At 44.8% G+C, this 23,230-nt stretch overlaps 1 protein-coding gene across 1 annotated transcript in view; it reads right to left on the bottom strand.

Moving 5' to 3' along the window:
* Window positions 1-23,230, bottom strand: part of gsap (gamma-secretase activating protein) — a 67,327-nt gene that overhangs the window by 18,119 nt on the left and 25,978 nt on the right. The window contains exons 23-28 of the mRNA XM_079494342.1: window positions 22,466-22,497; window positions 20,395-20,456; window positions 15,978-16,073; window positions 5,413-5,483; window positions 3,617-3,711; window positions 2,839-2,958 (exon numbers count right to left, since the gene is read on the bottom strand). Coding sequence (XP_079350468.1) covers window positions 2,839-2,958; window positions 3,617-3,711; window positions 5,413-5,483; window positions 15,978-16,073; window positions 20,395-20,456; window positions 22,466-22,497 — 476 coding nt within the window. The remainder of the gene's footprint in view (window positions 1-2,838; window positions 2,959-3,616; window positions 3,712-5,412; window positions 5,484-15,977; window positions 16,074-20,394; window positions 20,457-22,465; window positions 22,498-23,230) is intronic.

Raw genomic sequence — 23,230 nt, 5'->3', positions numbered from 1 at the left:
TTATGTTTAGTACAGACATTATAGGAGCACTTGACCCATGTTCAACATATCTTCATATACAGTACGTAACAGGTTCTCACTAATGCTCATTAGAAGATGGCACGATTTTTGTCTATCCGGTCTGTGTCTCAGTCTCAGAGCAGGTTCAGAAACCAGTGGCCTTTAAGGGTCTCACACAGAGAGAGGGTTTATCCCCTCTCTGTCTTCCCCTTGCCCCTTCTTCTCTTTCTCTTTTATGGAAATAAAGCAATGGAGCAGAAAAGAATCTCCCACTATATTTCACCTGTAAACCTGTGATGTGACAATAAAGTTGATTGTTGTTACTATCACTACTCCTGCCAATAGTGATAATATAATAATACCTGTTTATGATAAACAGGTTTGTTGTTGATTTAGTTTGTCTTCTTTTTGGCATGTTGTCTCAAGTTTGTAATGTGCCATATACAAATGAGCCTGCACACTTCCTCCAAAATAAATCACACAGCAGAAGCAGCAGCAGCATTGTGGGTAGTCGTAGTCCGAGTTTCCACATTGGCCTGTCTTTCACAATGACTCACCACCATGCACAGCCAAATGCTGCTGCACAGAAAACTGCAAGTTTGTTCATCTGTGATGATGGCATTGTCATGTCAAAATTCTGGCAGATAGAGCTGCCAACCTATGGATCAGGACACACTGGTGAGCTGGGAGGATATTGCAAGTGGGCCCACAAATTATTCAGCAAAACAATTTAACGTCGGAGATCTCAATTTATGGGCATGCAGTAAAAGGGACATGGACTGCGAGATACAGAGATCTCCATATATGGGAATATCACTCAAACCGGTGGTGTGACGTAGGTGTGAGGTCAAATAAACGTTCCCTGAACATGCATGCAGACCAGCCATGTGAATCATTTTTCTCCAAATGTAGTCATTATGTCAATTAATTCCTCCCCACACATTTCTGTATGCCACTGCAGCTGTTGTGTCCTACCGGCTCACCTGCCAGTGAGGAGCACCTACCGGGAGGACGTATGGCCTCCATCCTACTCACCTCTGGCTAAGATTTTGATGACCATGGTTGAAAATGCATACGGCTGCACCTTTTCTGTACAGTATCGGCCTATATCAATTTCAACAGTTACACTATTACTATACTGTATGTTGTAGTGATGCGCGGGCCGGCCCGTTGCCCGCAGGTTCCGTGGGGCGGGTGGACACTAGTATGGTGGATGGGTCAAGGTGTTCAGAGCAATTATCACGCAGCGGGCGGGGCGGGCGCAGTGCGCGCACAACCCAAACGAGTAAGTGAACCGTTCCGAAACAGATAGGCGGCGGCCTATGTCATGTCACGTATCCGTATGTGTATACTGTAAGTGTTAGGCTTAAGTTTTATATGTTCATTCGAGGGACCGTCACGGCGTCACCTCTCTCTCTCTCTCTAGTCACTCAGTCTCAGTCAGTCACTTCTAGGCAATCAAGCAAATGCGATTATGCATGCAATGCGAATGATGCGATACTTAATATATACAACTGGTAATTTTACTTTGATAACCAGTACTTTGGGCTGCAGGGCAGACTGGTTGGGTTATATTGGGGTATAGTGTTTAAAATGAGATATTCCTCTAAATCTGGGTAGAAATGTAAACGAAAAATAAAGGTGCCTCCTCCCCTCTAATCTCTCTCTCGGAAGCAACTGAACTTGCTGTTGAAAAGCATTTTTGTTTTTTTTGCGGGCCGCGGGCCGGGCGGGTTGTTGATTAATATATTGTTTTGCGGGGCAGGTTGGTGCGGGCTGGCTCCCGTGGCGGGACAGATGGGCGGGTTATGCAAAAAAGCTGGCCCGCGCAACACTAGTATGTTGGATATTGTTGGAGTGATAAGCATTCATGTATTCATGCATGCAGGAATTAATAACATTCTTATTGAACACTTTGTTGTATCTCACATATTCTGATAGCATGGTGCTGTTGTCTTGACTTGTTTTGAGAATATTCTGTGTTGAATTCAAAATGTATTTGTTCCGTCAGCAACGATGGCAAAGAAAGGGAACTTGGAAAGGCAAATCCACAAATCATTCGACAAGACTTTTCCGGCTGACAGCGAACTGCTGAGAACAATAAATAAGGAACTGAAATCTCAATCACACTGGCAGGTATTAGGAAGGTATAGGGAACTATACCAAACAACCTCTACAAAACAATGCAGCAAACCTTGTATGTTTTCTATCCCTTTGCTCTCACTCTACCTCTATCCTCTCAATGGATGGGGTGAAAAATAATCACTGCTTTACACCTATAAACTTATAGTAAAACTGATTCTGTTTCTATGGGCAAGTCCTTGTATGCCTAAAGGTTAGAGGAGCGCACTTGTTTCCAGAAGGTTTCCGGTTCGATTCCCCAGAACCACCAGAGTAGGGTCTATTGGGCCACGCGGGCCATGGCCCAGTCAGTTTAGAGCTTGCCCAGTCTACCTTTGAAGAGAGGGGGCGAAAAAACAAGAAAAACAACAAAAGATAGCCTACTTTGGTTAGTATAGCAAACCACAGCATGCAAGCCGCCTTTGTTTTAAATGGTCCTCCATTAGCACGTCGGCAAAACCGCTCACACCTATCGACCGGAGATGCGCTATACAAGCTCACTGGGAAATGGGACATTCTGCATAATGAGTACTTCCTACTTTTGGTACTTTAAGTACATGTTGATACCAATACATTGGTACTTTTACTTAAAGATTTTTTTTAAATTCTGTAATTGTACTTGTAACAGGGTATTTCTATTTCTACACTGGTATTGATACTTTTACTTAAAAGCAAAACACCTGAGTACTTTTTCCACCACTGGTCAAGTGTGAGTACCTGTCATGAGCCGTGACACGAAGATGTCTGTGAGTTGCAGCAGGCCGTGGTCGACGTACTGCAGGAAGGTGTGGTGAGGGAGGCACCGCAGTCCCAGAGCCACCAGCAGGGTGTTGTAGCCTGTGTGTGTGTGTGTGTGTGTGTGTGTGTGCACACATGGAGATGCAGGGTTACCCCATTGACGATATTCAGACGTAGGTGCAACTTCCCATTGACAGCCCATTCAAACATTCATCCAAACAGAAAAGTCCTATCTAATTGTAACAACATCAAACTCACCAACATTGCAGCTGTACGGAAAGCTTGAATTATCCTCTTTCAATCTGTAAAGTTTTTGTTTCATAAAAATCCACCGTAGACATGTTATGAGCTACTGCTGCAACGTTGGTGAGTTTGACGTTGTTTAATACAATTAGATTAATTGTCTCACAAATAATTGCAATTAACGATTTAATCGTGTTTGACATTGAACATTGGAACTTGTTCAGTCAGATATTACAAATATAATATACATAATTCAATTATTACATTTATCATTTTTTTAAAAATACATTAATAGTGGAATTAGCAGAGTGGAAATAGCAGATCTACAAGCTCAAAACATGTTGCATCTTGACACCCTTTGAGCTTGTACATCTGCGACTTCCACCATTTTTTTTTTTAAATATATGAACATTTTTAACATGGAAATGAAATTTGTGACAGGTCAATGCGTGCGTGCATGCAGTGTGTGCATGCAGTGTGTGTGTGTGTGTGTGTGTGTGTGTGTGTGTCCTACCTGGAGGGAGGGGCAGACAGAGCCCCCTGGTGGCCTCCAGTATACGACACATCAGGTGAAACACGGCCCACTCTGCAGGAGTGCCCTGCTGAGCACTGCATTGAGCACATTAATGACACATTAACATTCATACACTCAAGCACTGTGTTAATTTTGACAGCAAATTCTGATTTAATTTTAGTCATAATCTTTTGAATGAAATGAAATTTAATAAAAGAATAAGGTCGTGGATACAAGCGGTCAAATTTAGTTTTCTCAGACAGGTGACTGGCATCTCCCTTAGAGATAGGGTGGTTAGAATGCCTCTCGAGGGTCTCCCTAGGGAGCTCCTCGATGCGCGTCTCGCTGGAAGAAGACCCCCGGGCAGACCAAGGATGAGATTAAGGAAGGTTTATATCTCCAAAGTATGGAGCTCTCTGGTGGAGCTATTGCCCCCGCAACCGACCACGGATAAGCGGTTGAAGATGGATAGATGGATGGATGGATGGATGGATGGATGGATGATATTTTTTATACCTTTTTTTTGCAGTGATGGCGTAGTAATTTATAATTTAGCTGTATGCCGAAGGTAGCAGATCTACAAGCTCACAACGCGCAGAGCGGATATTTTCTGAGAGCAAAACCCGCACACAACAAAGTGTCTTATAGGCAATTCACACTGAGACGGACTGAATCCGTTTCATTGGAACCGTTTCCGAATACGGTTGCCTGGTCCCCGATGGCCACGATTCACATTGCCCGAGATTCAACAGCGCACCCGGGTACACTTGCATAACACACTTTAATCCTCCTGTCGGTGTGCTTGATGGCTGGCGCGCACGGACACTGACCATCAACTCTGCGACATTGTCTCCAATAAATCCAGACACACTGCATTGCATTGCCTCTTTCGCCCTTTGCCGTTATACTACTTCACTGTCAGCCTGCCTGCTATTCACTGTGTCAGTCAGTTCTGTGCTCCAGTGTCGTGTTGGATATTAGTTTGCTATGGATTCTACTTTAGCATTATTATTATTTTGTTTTACTTTGGAAACTATGCCAAGCAAAGCCCAAGAGCCACGTGTAGTCCAAGATCAGCGCGTACTGCGGTGCTGCGCGTATAGCAGATTCAACAGGAGACTGGCGGCGTTGAGAAATGAGCTGGTGTTTCGCGTAATGAAATGAAATGAAATGAAATCTATATTTACCCAGGGTATCTGGGCTAAGCTCAAGAACTTGTTTCCAGCCAGGCCCTGCTCATAGAACACATTTCATCGTAGTGGTTGATGCCTTGTTCAAGGGCATTTCAGCGGTGGTAATTTTAACGTGTCGGACGGCTGATTCGAACTGGGAACCTTCCGGTATCTAGACCGCGCCGCTATCCGTTCGGCCACCGCTGCCACATTGTCAGTCGTGCAGCGTCTGTGTTTCTTTTTGTTGACGCTTGGCTCGTCGACTAGAGATCATGTCACTTCTAAAAAAAAAACAGTCCGCTTCCTTCTTTAGGTACGCATGCATTCACATTGGAACGATCCGTATCTGAATACACTTCAACGGTCCAGAGACCCGCCCCCATGCGGTCTCGGGGACGGTTGGGCGATCCGCTCCTGGGAACGGTACGCATCATTCACATTACCACAACATCGGCCAAGTGGTCCCGAGTGCACACCCGGGACCATAGTGTGAATCGTTCCTTGGCATATATTTTCAAATGGGGGTCCGCGGGGCTAATGAGTGTCAATTTGGGAGTCCTTGACGTGAAACGGTTTGCTCTACAGTATGTGCACAAGAGACCAAGAGAGAGAGGCTCTACTCACAAACACAGCACGCGAGGACCCAGGTTGTACTTCTGCCACACTGACTCCAGGATGTGTCTGATGAGCTCCAGCTAAACACAAACACAAATATGCCTGTATTACTTTACTTCTGAGCAGGCACGTACACACATAAACATCAAAGCGGGCTTAATTGAGCCCCTGGCCTTCTGTAAACAAAACTGCAATCCCCAGACAAGATTTATTTATCTGTTTATTGACTGTCAATATGAATATGCATATGAACAAAACAGCACAAACAAACAGGAGCATCAAAACAATCAACAGTAAATAACATGATCAGTGCAACGCGCAGCATTCATAATGAAGTATTACATGAACAATGGCTCTGAAAATGGTTTTAATAAATACTAAATATGATCGACAATATCTATATATACAAGTGAGAAGTTGTACCCAACCCAGGAAAAGGGACCCAAAGTCACACACTGCATACATCACTGACACGTCACTGACACACTGCAACACACTACACTCACACGGCAGTGACGTCACACACGTACCCTCCGCGTCGTTCGGCCGCTATCTCCTCATATCGCGCCGAACGCCGACCCTCAACACCACCCGCGGAACATTACTCATTGCACTGACACCAACGTTGCCTCCCTTCCACACCCACGCCGGCATTGTATCTCTTCACAACAAACAATATCTCCCCAAGCACCCACACCCCTGCACGCACACACTCACATGTTGCCAGGTCTATGAAAACAAGCCCAGAAAAAATGCCATTCAACACGCTACTTACAACTCGCGGACCTGGCAACACTGCATCCCGTGATTCCCCTCTTTTCATTGGCTGCGCCGCCAACATTGTTGCCACGTCTATGTAAACAAGGCCGCAAACCCTGACTTCCTACAGCCTATACTTACACACACTACCACTCGCTTACAATATGTGGACCTGGCAACACTACATCACCCCTTCCCAATGGCTCAAAACCCCACCACGTCACCCACGTGTTACCTTTCACACTTCCGGAAACACTACCGGAAGTCACTCTCACTCACACTCACACACACACACACACACACACACACACACACACACACACACACACACACACACACACACACACACACACAGTGTACAGCCTGCCGGAAACCAAAAGTAGAAGAACAACACAGGTTCTACACTGATTCTAACTTGGATGGAGAGCGCCGCGATTACATACACAGTTACAATAATGCAAACACGACCGCGTCGACACCTGGCGTGGTACAATCGGGACGAACCGAGGCGCATATATGGATAAGAACAACAACACCACACGCACACGCGCGCTGCAACAACGCGCTGCAACAACGCGCTGCAACACAAAACAGTACAACGCAGTGTCACTGCAGTCACGTGTGTGTGTGTGTGTGGTGTGTGCCTGCGGGGGGGGGGGGGGGGGATTTTGGATCGCCTCGCGATGCAGCTGAAATGGCACGCACACACACACACACACGCCACAAAACGCTAATAATAATAATAATACAAAATAAGAACACTACACTAATAATAATAATCATAACAACAGTACAGAGAACAGTACAGTACACATGAGTACAGTACAGAAAAAAAGCTCACATCAGAATATTAATCCATGTAATAATAATAATAATACAAAATAAGAACACAACACTAATAACAACTATAATATCAACAGTACAGAGAACAGTACAGTACAGTACATCAGAATATTAATCCATGTAATAATAATAATCATAATAAATAAGAACACAACACTAATAACAGTACAGAGAACAGTACAGTACACATGAGTACAGTACACTACAAAGACTTACAGTACAGTACAGTACAGTACAGTACAGTACAGTACAGTACAGTACAGTACAGTACAGTACAGTACAGTACAGTACAGTACAGTATACTGTTCCTGCGCCTTGCCATGCTCTCTTTCAATAATAATAATAATACAAAATAAGAACACTACACTAATAACAACAATAATATCAACAGTACAGAGAACAGTACAGTACACATGAGTACAGTACAGAAAGAAAGCTCACATCAGAATATTAATCCATGTAATAATAATAATAATAATAATAATACAAAATAAGAACACAACACTAATAACTATAATATCAACAGTACAGAGAACAGTACAGTACAGTACATCAGAATATTAATCCATGTAATAATAATAATAATAATAAAAAATAAGAACACAACACTAATAACAACAGTACAGAGAACAGTACAGTACACATGAGTACAGTACAGTACAAAGACTTACAGTACAGAACAGTACAGTACAGTATACTGTTCCTGCGCCTTGCCATGCTCGCTTTCATACGCAAATACACAAAACCAAACAGGGCCACTCAGCCAGCTTGGCAACTTTGCGCTTTCCAAGCAAATGCATAAATGAAAACATCATGGGTTGCCATTGCCTTCTTCCCATTTGCGACGCATCGCATGGCGCTAGGATGAGCGGGCCGAAGGCCTGCGAAATTCTAGTAATATACATATGTAAGTTAAACTATTGCACAATGGTGACATGGATACAATGTCATCATGATTAGGGCCGTCACGACTATGACATTTTGCCTGACGATTGAAGTAATTGTTTTTAACATTCATTAGATTTTCTGTGGTCTGGGGTTTTCTGGCTCAAACAAGTGCTCCAAGTCCACAAATCCCATATATGACATAACAATTTGTTTTGCCTGTTTTCATTGCAGCTCAAAAGGCTTCAGGACACACAGACCACAGAAAATCCACTGAATGTTCAAAGTTCAGGTTGTGTGGGTGAAATTGAGGTCATAAACCCTGAAAGAAAAACGAAAAATAAATAAAAATGAAAATAAATGTCATGAAACCTTTTAAAGTGCAGTACAGGATTTTCTTTTGTTAAGTGTTAAATGGCTCTATAGTCAACTCAAATCAACACACGCAGCCACGCACGCACTCACTCACACAAATCTATTTAACTAAAAACATCACTTTCATTTGGAGAAAGTCTGAGTTCAATTATTTAAACAATGCTGCCATTCATAAGTGTGCTAGTGTGGGGAGGAGGAGGTGTTCAAAATTGTGGCAGGATTAAAAACAACACAAACAGACAAAGATTACTAAACAGAAATGCCAGCGGCATATTTAATTCAGTCTCATGTTTACAAAAGGGTCTAAGGGTCACAGATGATTGATGGAGGAACTGAATAACTCATATAATCTTTTGGTGCCAGTCAAGTACACAGAATTTAACAGGATGTTTTGTTTTGGAAGCCAGGCATTGTGTATTGTTTCTTCATTAAGACAGCCAGCTAAGAGGGGAGGCACGCAAGGACATCTTGTGATTTGATAGGAACGTGGTTCTAAAACCGTTTTAATTCCGTGGATCCCCACAGCTCTGAGAGTGAACAAATGGATAATTTGAATGCTCTCAGAGTTACAGACCTGGACAGGTCCATTTGGAACCCCCTCAAAGCCCTGCGTGGGATGAGGAGAGTATGGAAATCTAACAATGTTCTGGCGAGAGCATTTGCCCCGAATGACGCTGCTGTACGGGGCCGAGACGTGGACGCTCACAGCACAACAGGAAAATGCCCTTGATGGTGTCTCTACACAAGAATGCTATGAATCGGCACTTGGTGCCACGTTGAAGGATCACATCACAAATTTGAACCTCTACAGGGGAACTGCTACGGGTCACAGACATGGTCAGTGAGAGAAGTGTGAGGCTGGCAGGGCACCCGGAACTGGTGGCGAGCGAACAGACTCTCTGGGAGCCAACCCAGGGCACGGCACGGCTAGGAAAGGAAAGAGGCACACCACCTTATCCTATATGTAGACACACTGCGGCACGACAGCAGAGCTAACCCTGCAGAGCTCAAGACCCTAATGCTAGACAGACAGACTATAATAACTGTTGTTGACAGCACCATCAAAGTGCAATTATTTGTTTATTACGACCCGGCCTAGGGGAACCTAAGTCACAACGGATCGCAAAATGGACTCCCTCCTACCCAGTTCCCAATTCAGACAGGCTACACATGAAAATCCGAAAATCCTAAGGCTTTAGGATTTATTTAAGATAAAACACATTTGACAAAATTACAATACCTCAGGGTGGGGACCGAAACACAAAACATAACTTCTAATAAACAAAGCAAATTAAAATACAAATATCTAACCTGACCAGAACTAACAAAACAGAGAACAAAGTTGACAAAAAGAGGTCACCCACCCTTACATACCCATGGCATTACATTTAGATCACAAAGCTAAAACTGACAAAGTGCTAGTGCTATTTGTTCAACTTTCACTTCCTACTTTATGTTCACAATGGAAGTAGCGAGCGAGCACGCACGCACGCACACGCACACGCACACACACGTACACACACACACAGCAAATGTTTCATTCAATCTTTTCACACATCATTATAATGTTCTAATTTTGATCATAAGACCCAATTACTAAATGTCAAGTCTCCAGGTTTTCTTCATTATATGTATGACACTTACTTACTATGACACTTTGGCACATTAGGAGTCCACTTAGTGGTTCTCAAATGTTTTATTTGAAAGGACCCCTCAAACTCAAACTGGTGGTCCTTGAAATTAAAAGGTTTGCAAACCATCATTTTAGAGCATAATGGGCAGGACATACAGTAGTGTCAGTGGTTCCCAAACCTTTTAGCCCGTAACCCAAAAGAGAAATGAGATGTTTGTCCCGGACCCAAACTACTTCTGAAACATTTGTTTTCAAAATTATGGAATTGTATTATTTATTCAATAAATTAACAGAATTACTAAAATATAATTTAATTTGTTTGTAATCCATGAAATGTTTAGCTTTTTTGGGAATGTATATTTTATTTTATTTTTAATAATAACTCAAAACAAAATGTAGGAAACAAAAAAACTGAAGGGTCCCATACAAATGTGTCCGTGGACCGTGACCCACAAATGGGTCCCGAGTCCCGACCCCCTGTTTGTTCACAACAGATGCCACTTCCCTGTGCCTCTACTAACAGCGTAGCGGTCAGGAATGTTGGCCAAGCACCAGGTGTCTGGCCCTGCTGGGTCCAAATGTTACGCAACCCATCCATTTATCCCCACATATCAACGGGGAACAGACAGTCCACTTCATTTAATGGAACCAAAAGGAACAACTTATGTAACAGTCTAAAAATACAAAGGGCATCAACCACAGACTCGGAGGGCCCGTGCATCTAACCTCCGCACAAACCATGCAGCAATTTATTTCTTTTTTGCTTCTGCTGGCTGTTCTACCATGATAATGACCACCTGGAGCTCACAGCTTTCCTATAAGTGCTTGTCCCAGCACTTCTCTCTAGCAAGATCTTTGTAGGATCACACAGGGATTGTCTTTTAAGCTGGAATTACACATAAGGATGTTTTTGCATTGTATGCTACAGGAAAATTATCTCTCATCAGGTTATCTTAGACATGCACACATACAACACTATTGTAAAACAACGAGGCATCACACACTACAGGATTCTATTTGGATTCTCTGGGTTGTCCAAAGTCAATCGAAGATTCTTCCCAAAAGAAATTGCAATAGTAATCATTCAAGGTTTTTTATGATCCTTAGGGTCATACAAATAGCATACCGGTATTACAATTGTGAATTATATACATTTTGGATCATGGTAAATTCAGGGGTTGAAAGTTGGATACCATTAACATCCTTTAAAAGGCAGAAATGTTGTGATTACATACATGTGATTCATGTGATTGAATGAATTGAATACATATATTACCCGAATGGAAACAACACTGCAAGGACTTTTTTGGTGCTATCCTTTAGACCAGGGGTGCCGACACTTTTTGACTTGAGAGCTACTTTCAAAATGACCAGCTCGGCAAGATCTACCCACCAAATCAATACCATTGCTGAAAATAGTTTAAATATGTACCTGAGGGGGCTTCGGAATAGTAGAGTTCGTGTTACATTCTCTACAGTATAAGACAAATGCACTTGGAATGGGAAATAGAGGGGGCGAAATGTTTTTTTTTTTTACTTCAATATATTTAAATGAAATACTCTTTAGGGGCATGTCATGTGATCTACCTGCACAGCCTTTGTGATCTACTGGTAGATCGCGATCTACCTTTTGGGCACCCCTGCTTTAGACGAAGAGTTTGACTGTACTCTGCTGCTGTTTTCACATTTCACGTCTAATAAAGTATTCAATCAATCAATACATCTCATTCATTTCACGTCTGTCTGCTTGTAGGCTGTCTTTCTCAAGTTTAGTTTTTTCTGGGTGCTGTGCAGGCTCTGACTAGCTTCTGTGTGTCGGACTCTGTACGGCCTCCATTCTGAGGGAAGAGTTGCTGGTGGAGAGAGTGAGATAATGCTATGTTCCAAGTCACCCCTTTAGGTCACTCGGTGCTGGCCTGCTGAGGGTGAGTGCGAGGTGAGCTGTGATTTGTCTAGAGGCAGTATCAGCTGAGCTGAAATAGTTTGCTGTGATTGGTCTACATTTTGTCGGGACATACATGTCTGTACCGTATATATATACCATGCATACCAACCTACCCAGCAGGCTGCTGCTGTAGTGTGTCATGCGCACTTGTGCTTGTGTTTACTTGGGTCATACATGCATACGCACGCACGCACACGCGCACACATACACACTCACACATAAAAGTCACTTGTAGAAGCAGCACGCTGGGCACAATATACGCTGTAGAGTGCATAGCTGAAATTTGGCGGAAGTAGCGGGATTTTGGCGGAAGTACCGCTCAAGGAAATGACGTTGACGCTTTACAAATCTGTTTACATTCTCCGTGAATGAAACAAGTGTTGCGATTGGTCAAAAGAATATTGTATCCGGGGGTAATACATCTGGCGGATGTTCCGTCCCAACATTTACGCCTATGCACTCTGCATTATATTGTGCCCAGGCTTTTCTCTTCGCAGATGAGTAAGGCTGGGACCGAGGCTATAGAAGCAGATGAGTAAGGCTGGGACCGAGGCTATAGAAGCAGATGAGTAAGGCTGGGACCGAGGCTATAGAAGCAGATGAGTAAGGCTGGGACCGAGGCTATAGAAGCAGTAAGGCTGGGACCGAGGCTATAGAAGATGAGTAAGGCTGGGACCGAGGCTATAGAAGCAGATGAGTAAGGCTGGGACCGAGGCTATAGAAGCAGTAAGGCTGGGACCGAGGCTATAGAAGATGAGTAAGGCTGGGACCGAGGCTATAGAAGCAGATGAGTAAGGCTGGGACCGAGGCTATAGAAGCAGATGAGTAAGGCTGGGACCGAGGCTATAGAAGCAGATGAGTAAGGCTGGGACCGAGGCTATAGAAGCAGTAAGGCTGGGACCGAGGCTATAGAAGATGAGTAAGGCTGGGACCGAGGCTATAGAAGCAGCAGATGAGTAAGGCTGGGACCGAGGCTATAGAAGCAGATGAGTAAGGCTGGGACCGAGGCTATAGAAGCAGATGAGTAAGGCTGGGACCGAGGCTATAGAAGATGAGTAAGGCTGGGACCGAGGCTATAGAAGATGAGTAAGGCTAGGACCGAGGCTATAGAAGATGAGTAAGGCTGGGACCGAGGCTATAGAAGCAGATGAGTAAGGCTGGGACCGAGGCTATAGAAGCAGATGTGTAAGGCTGGGACCGAGGCTATAGAAGCAGCACTCAAAAACTCTATAGATGCAAGCTATAGATGCACCGCTCAAAAACTCAACCATTGAAAAGACCCTACGAAACACAGCAGCAGCATTCCTTTGGTGGCTTCTTATTAGACCAGCAAACCAGAATCAGCGGTTTGTCTTAATGAGCATGGATCTCTCTGATGCTCTCCTCTTGGCTGACAAGAGAAACACTCCTACAACCTCGCTGCCTTCAGTATGTGAGAGAAGTCTTTTTCCGCTGCGTAATTAAAATACTTCATCCCTTTTGCACTCTGTATACTGTGCAGTCCCCCGCGCTCTGAAATAATTCTTATAGAGATGTAACGAGCTGTTTCTCTCCCTCTCCTCTATCTGACTTTGCTGCGGTTGTTATGAAAGGAATGCGACGGGGAGAGGAGATAAATAACAATGATGATAATGTTCTCGGCGAGTGCAATCTATCAAGGGCAGAAGTTTCACCAACTCTTAAGTAATAATGCGCCTCTCGTTCCCAATCCACTCCCCTCGTCCGTCCGCACACACACACACACACACACACACACACACACACACAGTGTCTCACACACACCACCACGAAAACCCCTCTCCCCTGTGTCAGTGCACCGTCGTTAGTCTCAATAAGCGTCGACAAGCGGGGAGAGATAATGATCATCCCCGCTTGTGTCGAGTGGTAGTTCTCTTTTTTAATTGTTTTTATAAGCCATTTTTTCACCCGGTGACAATTGCCTAAGCTGTAATCCTGGGCGCTACTCTCCCTCTGCAAACCTGGGGAGAGCCCCGAACCGAGCTCATGCTTCCATCAATGCATGAGGAGTGAGCAGGCCACTTCTTATCACCTGACAGAGGAGAGTTTCCCCGGTTGCACGTAGCGCGTGGAAGGAACACGTTATTCCAACCAGTTCCTTTCCTCTCTATCAGGCGCCCCAGCTGGCCAGGGGGAGGCAGTACAGGATTACTGCATTTTTTTGGGAGGGTACCTACCCTAGGCCAGGACGGTGATAACATTCAAACTCCACACATAAAGGCCCTTTCGCCAACACCACCTAGGCCTAGGGTATGGGTGCGGATGACGCCGATGTGAGAACACACTCCCATCGCCCACAGAATCGAAGGCGAGAATCAACCCCGGGACCTTCTAGCTGTGAGGCGACAGTGCTACCGACTGCCCACCGTGCGGCGCTTCTGTTTAGCGGTGGTTCTCAAACTGGGTTGCGTTGGGGGAGGGGGTCCTACACAGGATTTTACTGTGTAGGATAGATAGGTCATGATGACGTCACTGGTGTGTCAGCATGTGATAAGAGCTCTGCGATATAAAAAAAAATACCGATCAAGACCTGAGGCCGATTCTACAAAATGCCTTGTAAATCAGCCGTTATAACACTTTCAATATTTTATTCAAAAATGCTCCAAAAATAGCAGATGTACTTTGACCAAAGCTAAAATAAACTTTCCTGGTTTTATTGGGTTAATAGGTTATTTGTGTGTGTGCGTGCGTGCGTGCCGTCCACAGAGCTATTAGTCTCAATAAGGCAGATATGCTCTCCGTTAAAGGGAAGTGAAAGAAATCCCGGGAGCTCAATAACAGTGTGCGTATATATATATATATATATATATATATATATATATATATATATATATAAATAAATATACACACATACATTTTCCGGATTTGCTAGTTGTAATTAGTTCTTATTTTTTTAAGGAGGGGCAGCGTGGCCTGGGAAGACCCCTTCTCCGCTTCAAGACGCACTGAAGGCCAACCTCAGAAGAAGCTGCAACAGTGATGCAGCAAACTGGGAGGATACAGCTGCCGACAGGGAAAGGTGGAGGCACATGCAGGTTACCCAAGGCATCGAGACCTTCCAACAGGCAAGTGCGATTCAATCAATCCATCCAAGACAAGAGAGGCCACAGGGAACGTGGACCTCTCACCTCAACACTGGACCTGGTGTGTCCCAGGGATAGGGCTACGCTCCCACATGAGGAGCCATGCTAAAACACTGGACCTGGTGTGTCCCAGGGATAGGGCTACGCTCCCACTGGACCTGGTGTGTCCCAGGGATAGGGCTACGCTCCCACATGAGGAGCCATGCTAAAACACTGGACCTGGTGTGTCCCAGGGATAGGGCTACGCTCCCACATGAGGAGCCATGCTAAAACACTGGACCTGGTGTGTCCCAGGGATAGGGCTATGCTCCCACATGAGGAGCCATGCTAAAACACTGGACCTGGTGTGTCCCAGGGATAGGGCTACGCTCCCACATGAGGAGCCATGCTAAAACACTGGACCTGGTGTGTCCCAGGGATAGGGCTACGCTCCCACATGAGGACCTGGTGTGTCCCAGGGATAGGGCTACGCTCCCACATGAGGAGCCATGCTAAAACACTGGACCTGGTGTGTCCCAGGGATAGGGCTACGCTCCCACATGAGGACCTGGTGTGTCCCAGGGATAGGGCTACGCTCCCACATGAGGACCTGGTGTGTCCCAGGGATAGGGCTACGCTCCCACATGAGGAGCCATGCTAAAAGGAAATAGCTGCTTGTCTAGTACTCATCTGTCGGATCGACGGGACAAAAGATAGCATTTTAAACATGTATTCAGTTACATATGAACCACCAACTGCATGCACAACAACTGTTATAAATAAACTACAACTAAAGGGCATTTTGTCTATTCATTTCAGTTCATTTTAGTTCGTTTTGTAAACACACAATACAGTTTCAGTTAGTTATCGTTACTTTTTTATTCTAGTTTATTTAGTTCAGTTAATTTCGTTAGTTTTTTTGTTTTCGTGATTTTGTTGCACTGGAGTTGTGTGGTGGTGGCATTTGACCCTCACAAGCTTAGTAATACAAGTATACACACACGCACACACACACACACACACACACACACACACACACACACACACACCCTACCAGCTTTGCTACGTAGCTGAGCACCAGCGAATCGATCCTCTTCTTCCCCAATCGAGGTAGATGTCTGTTCACATGCTCTCTGAGCTTATCAACCATCTGCAATACAAAACACACACATGCTGTTAGTGACTCTGTGTGTGTGTGTGTGTGTGTGTGTGTGTGTGTGTGTGTGTGTGTGTGTGTGTGTGTGTCTGTGAGTACATGTACGCGTGTGTGCGCACGCGTGTGTGTGTGCGTGTACGCGTGTGTGCGTGTGTGTGCGTGCATGTGTGCACGTGTGTGTGCATGTACGCGTGTGTGTGCGCACGTGTGCACGTGTGCGTGTGTGTGTGCGTAACACTGCAGCACACAGCCTACCGAGAGCACACTTCGGTGTGCAATCCCAGTAGGGTCAGCTAAAGTTCACTTCACAAGTTTTCCCTCGACTACACTGTCCCAAATTATAGTCTAACAGCATGAGGGGAGGAGATAGGCGGAGAGAAGAGAAGCAGAGAGGAGATAGGTGGAGAGGAGAGAGGAGAGGAGAGGAGAGAAGCAGAGAGGAGAGATGAGAAGATGAGAGCAGAGCTGAGGAGAGTTGAGTTGAGGAGAGGAGAGGAGGAGGAAACAAGAGTACAGCAGAGAAGATCTGTGATAGAGGTGCAGTCACAGTGTTCTGACCTGCTATCCTGCTGGGGGGAGGAGAGAGAGAGAGAGAGAGAGAGAGAGAGAGAGAGAGAGAGAGAGAGAGAGAGAGAGAGAGAGAGAGAGAGAGAATATGCAGGAAATAAGGATGGAGAAGGAGAGAGAGGAGGGGGAGGTGTGGGGAGAAAAATAAGTGATGAAGAAGCCAAAAAGAAGCAGAGTGATAAAAGGTGTGTGGGGGGGTGCATCTATAGGGAAGATTGGGGGTCTCGGGTGAGGAGCGCAAGAGGGAGGAGGAGGGGGGGGGGGGTGCGTCTATAGGGAAGATCGGGAGTGAGGAGTGCGAGAGGGAGGAGGAGGGGGGTTGACAGTAGGAAGGAGAGGAAATAGGGAATGAGTCAAAAAAGGCGGGGAGAGAGGGTGACAGAGAAGTGAAGATGGAGGACATGATGAAGTGATGAGAAGACGACAGGAAGATGAATGGAGGGAACATTGAACGCTCAGCCAAGACCAAAAGACAGAGGAGGAATGAAGACTGAAAGATAGACGGTGTGAGAGACAGACAGAGAGAGAGAGACAGAGACAGAGAGAGAGACAGAGAGAGGACTTGGTTGGTCGAAGACTCGAAGTTTAACAATAGCAGACAATAGTCTGCACACCTTACACAGCCTTATTTAATTTTAACAATCTCTGAGGTGGCAGTGGCTCAAAGGTGGAGTGGCCGGTTCCCAGTTCGACCCTGGGCTCCCCCAGAGTTAGTATCGAAGTCTCCCTATAAACTCTGACGAAGCCAAAACATTCGCAAAAGATTCATAATCTTAAAAGGCTATGGGGCAAAGATCCAGAAGGAGCGCGCACACACACAACTCTTGGATTCACCCTGAAATGCACAGGCACACAACCTTGAATTCACTCTGAAATGCATATACACACAACTCTTGGAACACATGCATTTTGACTCTGACTTGAATCCATATTCCTACCCGGGGTATGAACCTAGGTTTGCTGTAACAATTTATACCTCTCTTCCAAGACAGAATCTCAGAGGCAGGTACTGCATTCTGGCGATACAATGTGAGAGTGCAGTCTCACCAACACCAACTCAGGACCCCTGAATCACTCCCCTGTCCAGCGTTGGGGTCTGGAGCCCTGCACTGCCTCCGCTGTAGCACTGCAGCGTTATCTACTTTTCGGGCCGAGACTCAGAAGAGAGAGACGTTTCCCCCGGACCCAAACTGGTGAAAATAGCAGATCTACAGCGTGGCTATTTCCACTACAAATGGGTCCCGACCCACTGTTTGGGAAACAGTGATCTATAACCCATGTTTCATGATAATTACTTTTTATGTATGTGATGTATGCCATGCTTTTTGTTCTTGCTTAATGTAAATCGCGCTGGATTAAGAGCGTCTGCTAAATGCCTAAATTGTAAATTGTAAATGACAGTGGTTCCCAAAGTGGGGTCCGGGGACCCCCAGGGGTCCTTGAGGGAGTTCCAGGGGGTCGCCAGCTAAATGATAATTTGGAACCAAATGGACCCTTATGGGTCTTTAACTCAGAGAGTGTACAAATGGAACCAAATGGACCCGTTAGGGTTCATTTGGTTAACATTGATTTTACAATATAAATTGGGGGTCCAGGAGATAAAAATGCCATTAAATGGGGGTCCGTAGACTAATGCATGTCAAACAGGGGGTCCTTGAAATTAAACGGGCTGATAATCTCTGCTAGAACCGTAATCATCTTCTCTTATGGGGGTCCCTGGCATATGTTTTCAAATGGGGGTCCACAGGCTCGTTAGTGTCAATTTGGGGGTCCTTGATATTGACATGAAAAAGTTTGGGAATCACTGATCTACGAAGTTGGTGCACCGCTTTCCTTTCCTGGCTGTGCCCTGGGCTCAGTGGGCTGGCTCCCACAGTGGCATTCGCAGCATTCTTGTGTAGACTCCATCCAGGGCCTTTTCCCACAGTGGCAGTGGCATTCGCAGCATTCTTGTGTAGACTCCATCCAGGGCCTTTTCCTGTTGTACTGTGAGCGTCCATGTCTCGGCGTCCAGTGTATTGACTCCACTGTGGCTACGAACTGTTGAGCCTCTTGAGGTCTTCTCCCATGTCAGATTTCCACTCTCTCCTCATCCCACTCCAGGGAAGTGCCCTCCACCACACCTTCAGATCCTTTTCTGTCAAAGCAGTCCGGGTTTATGTACCATTCACACTGAGCACTATAACTATAAAGATAACTATAACATTCACCATTGTATTCTTTTTTTATAGTTGGTGTGAACTCTGCCATCCATTTGACTTATTTTATATAGTTGTGGTGCTCAGTGTGCATGGCCCTTTATGCGTATGATCTTACAGTAACAGTGTTTGGCATGCAAGGAGTCTGTCCGACAGCCACAATATTCTCCTGGCTCTGCATTCAGTGCAGCCAGCATGAGCATACGTCCAACACTCATTCAGTGCAGTGAGTCAGCAGCATGAGCATACGTCCAACACTCATTCAGTGCAGTGAGTCAGCAGCATGAGCATACGTCCAACACTCATTCAGTGCAGTGAGTCAGCAGCATGAGCATACGTCCAACACTCATTCAGTGCAGTGAGTCAGCAGCATGAGCATACGTCCAACACTTATTCAGTGCATTCAGCGCAGCCAGCATGAGCATACGTCCAACACTCATTCAGTGCAGTGAGTCAGCAGCATGAGCATACGTCCACCACTCATTCAGTGCAGTGAGTCAGCAGCATGAGCATACGTCCACCACTCATTCAGTGCAGTGAGTCAGCAGCATGAGCATACGTCCAACACTTATTCAGTGCATTCAGCGCAGCCAGCATGAGCATACGTCCAACACTCATTCAGTGCAGTGAGTCAGCAGCATGAGGCATGAGCATATGTCCAACACTTATTCAGTGCATTCAGCGCAGCCAGCAGCATGAGCATACGTCCAACACTCATTCAGTGCATTCAGCGCAGCCAGCATGAGCATACGTCCAACACTCATTCAGTGCATTCAGCGCAGCCAGCATGAGCATACGTCCAACACTCATTCAGCGCAGCCAGCATGAGCATATGTCCAACACTCATTCAGCGCACAGCGGCCTGCCAGAGTGACAGGCTTATCCAGGCTGGTGAAGTCCTGGTTTAAACATCAAATGCCGCATGTAATCTGCCCTCAACATCCTGACTACTAGAACCATTAAAGCCATAAAAGTACATTACAGGAGGCCAGGGCGATGGGCGTGTGCACCTGTTCATGCCAGAGATTCCACACTTCTGGGTGCATGGCATTCTGAGTGCCAAGGCTTTTCTTTGCTGTGTGACAGTTTCTTTCTGTGCGTGACATAATGAACTCGAGGGAGAGAGTGTGTGTGTGTGTGTGTGTGTGTGTGTGTGTGTGTGTGTGTGTGTGTGTGTGTCTGACAACCCGGCATACAGTGTGAGAAAGATATATTGTGAGACAACTTTCTTGGTCCTCACGAGACATTTTTTTTGTTTTATGGTTAAAAATGATGTTTGCATACTTTGCAATAGGGAAAATATTCCAGATAAGCATTAGATTTAGCTTCAAGGTTAGGTTTAGAGGCTGGGATTAAGATTTATGCTGATTTATAGTATTAGTAGCGTGCAACTTGGCTTTAGAGTTAGGATTAAAAATAGCAAAATTATAATCATAATTTAAATGCCATTCATAAAAGCCTCACCAGTATAGTAATACAAACGTATGTGTATGTGTGTGTGTGTGTGTGTGTGTGTGTGTGTGTGTGTGTGTGTATGTTTCCTCTCTCACCAGGCCTATGAGCGCCCTCTGCTGGTAATCCTCTTCTTGAAACAGCGGGACCAGCTTCTTATCTGGAACACAACAGAGCAGTGGTTCCCAAACATTTTCATGTCAAGGACACCCAAATTGACCCAAATTAGCCCCGTGGACCCCCATTAGAAACAGGGACCCCCATAAGAGAAGATTTGTATGGCTCTAGCAGTGATTCTCAACCCGTTTAATTTCAAGTTCGACTACGGACCGCCATTTAATCGCTTTTCTATCTCTGGGACCCCCAATTTATAATAAAATCAATGTTAATTTAACTCTGAGACTGTACAAACTGTACAAATGAGAACTATCATTTAGCTGGGGACCCCCTGGAACTCCCTCAAGGACCCCTGGGGGTCCCCGGACCCCACTTTGGGAACCACTGCAACAGAGCACACAACACTGTCACCAAGTCTAATATAAAAAAATTGCACCCGTGCGAACTGAGCAGTGCAACTATACTTGCATTGTTATAGAGTGTCGCAGTCCCGCCCTCTACCATGGACCAGGAAATGATTCTCCGTTCATTTTCCTCATAGACATTTCAGAAAGTATTTATTTAAAGACGTTTACGCCGCGGACAAAGCCAACTCGAGTCGTGACAAATCATGACAACAAACACAATTTTTGGGGCCGAAAAAATAATTAGAAAGAAGAAAAAAACAGCACTTTTTTGTTGTTTTTCTTCTATGTAATTATTTGTTTGGTCCAAAATATTGTGTGTGTTGTCATGATTTGTCACGACTCGAGTTGGCTTCGTACGACGCTTAAAAGGTCTTTAAATAAATACTTTACGAAATGTCTATGGGAAAAATGCATTGGGATTCATTTCCTGGTCCATGGTAAGGGGCGGGACTGCGACGCTCTATAGTTACTGTGTGTTATAATACTGTGTGGTGCCTTGGAGTGCTAAGCACAGTTGTTGACTTAAGCAGCTGCATGTGTCAATAGGTCCTACTCAGAAAGGGGTCAAAGGTCCTACTCAGACTCACACACACACACACACACACACACACACACACACACACACACACACAGCTGTCTATTGGAGACGGTGTGCACCGCTCAAAAACTAAACTAATACCCCATATTAAAAACGAATTAAAACTAAACTGAAATTTAAAATAAAACTAATAAAAGCTAAATAAATGTATGAACAATTTAAAACCATGATAACATTGGCCAACAGGGGAATAACTGGTAATAGTGACAGAGAGAGAGACTCTCTTACATAAGTGCAGCATTCCTAACCTCTCCTCTCTCTCTGTGATAAATTAGACTGGAGGCACTTGTTCTGTTCTGCACTATTCTCTGGTGGGACTTCAAAAAATGTGACCCCTCAGAGCAAGAAGCGCGTGTGCGCACACACACACACAGGTTTGTATTACTGTACTTGTGAGGAAAACAACATTTTAGGGCAGCAATTTTAGTGATGCCATTTTCAATAAATGTAGCCATTTTTAATCGTAAGCCAAAAAAAAGCAGATCTACAAGCTCAAAACATGTATTTTCCTAATTGTAAGTCTAGCTCTGCAAGTCTTTTTTTAACCTTAACAACCATTTCTCCTGTGAGGACCAAGACAATGGTCACACACCAAATTCAATCAAGTCTTAGTCCCAACCCCTAAATCTAACCTCTTAAAGCTAAGTCTAACGCTTATCTGGAATCTTTTCCTAATTGCAAATTATCCAAACATAATTTTTAACCATAAAACATACATTTCTCTTGTGAGGACCAGGAAAGTTGTCTCACAATGTCTGTTTCTCATGCTGTATGGGGATGTCAGGCTCTCACAAATATAGTAATACAAGTACACACACACACATACAATTCTTACAATGTTCATTTCTCAAATTCTATATACTTGTGGGGACAACAGGCCCTCACAAGTACACACAGTCACACACAGAGTTCGAATCGTTTCCTGGTTTTAAATACACAACAATCCTTGGAGGAAATGTAGAGTTCTAACAGAGGCCAAGGCTTTGTGATCAATCACGTGTGTGTGTGTGTGTGTGTGTGTGTGTGTGTTTGTGTGTGTGTCATTACCAAGGCTCCAGGTGTCCACCATAGATAGGACTCTACAAAAACAAGACAAAAACAAACCAAAGGTTTTAGTGCACATGAGCGATCATATACACACACACACACACACACACACACACACACACACACACACACACACACACACACACACACACACACACACACACACACACACACACACACACACACACACACACACACACACACACACACACACACACACACACACACACACACACACACACACACACACACGATCATCTTCGCCCACATAGGGCTGCATACTTTTAAGTCACACACATCGTCTCTGTCGGGCGGAAACCACATATGTCTCAAACTGGTACTTTTCAGGATGCAAATAAAAAAACAGCTAAAGTGGCAGTAGTACGATATAGTAGGCCCGTTACGCCCGTAGGGCGTTGACTTACAGGGGGAAAAACCACAACGTATGGAGATACGAGGTTTCTGCCTGACACCAATGATATGCACTGCACAGCATAGCACTAACTGCTGCAGTGCATCAATATCGTGTCTGTCGGATGGAAACCTTGTACGTCCAAAAGCTTAACTTTTTTGGGGAGAGTGTTCCAATAGGATCGAATGTAGTTAATATTTAGTCAGAAGCTAGACAACTATTCCACAATCTCCGAATGCCAAATAGAGTCTGGAACTACACCTCCCGAAATCAGAGTAGGGAAGCTGCCATTTCCGGCAGCTATATACTGTATACTTAAATGATTTCTATTTAAATTAGGATACATTTGCAGA

Source organism: Electrona antarctica (assembly GCF_951216825.1).
Source record: "Electrona antarctica genome assembly, chromosome: 23".
NCBI lineage: Eukaryota > Metazoa > Chordata > Actinopteri > Myctophiformes > Myctophidae > Electrona > Electrona antarctica.
This window is presented reverse-complemented; position numbering and strand designations above follow the sequence as displayed.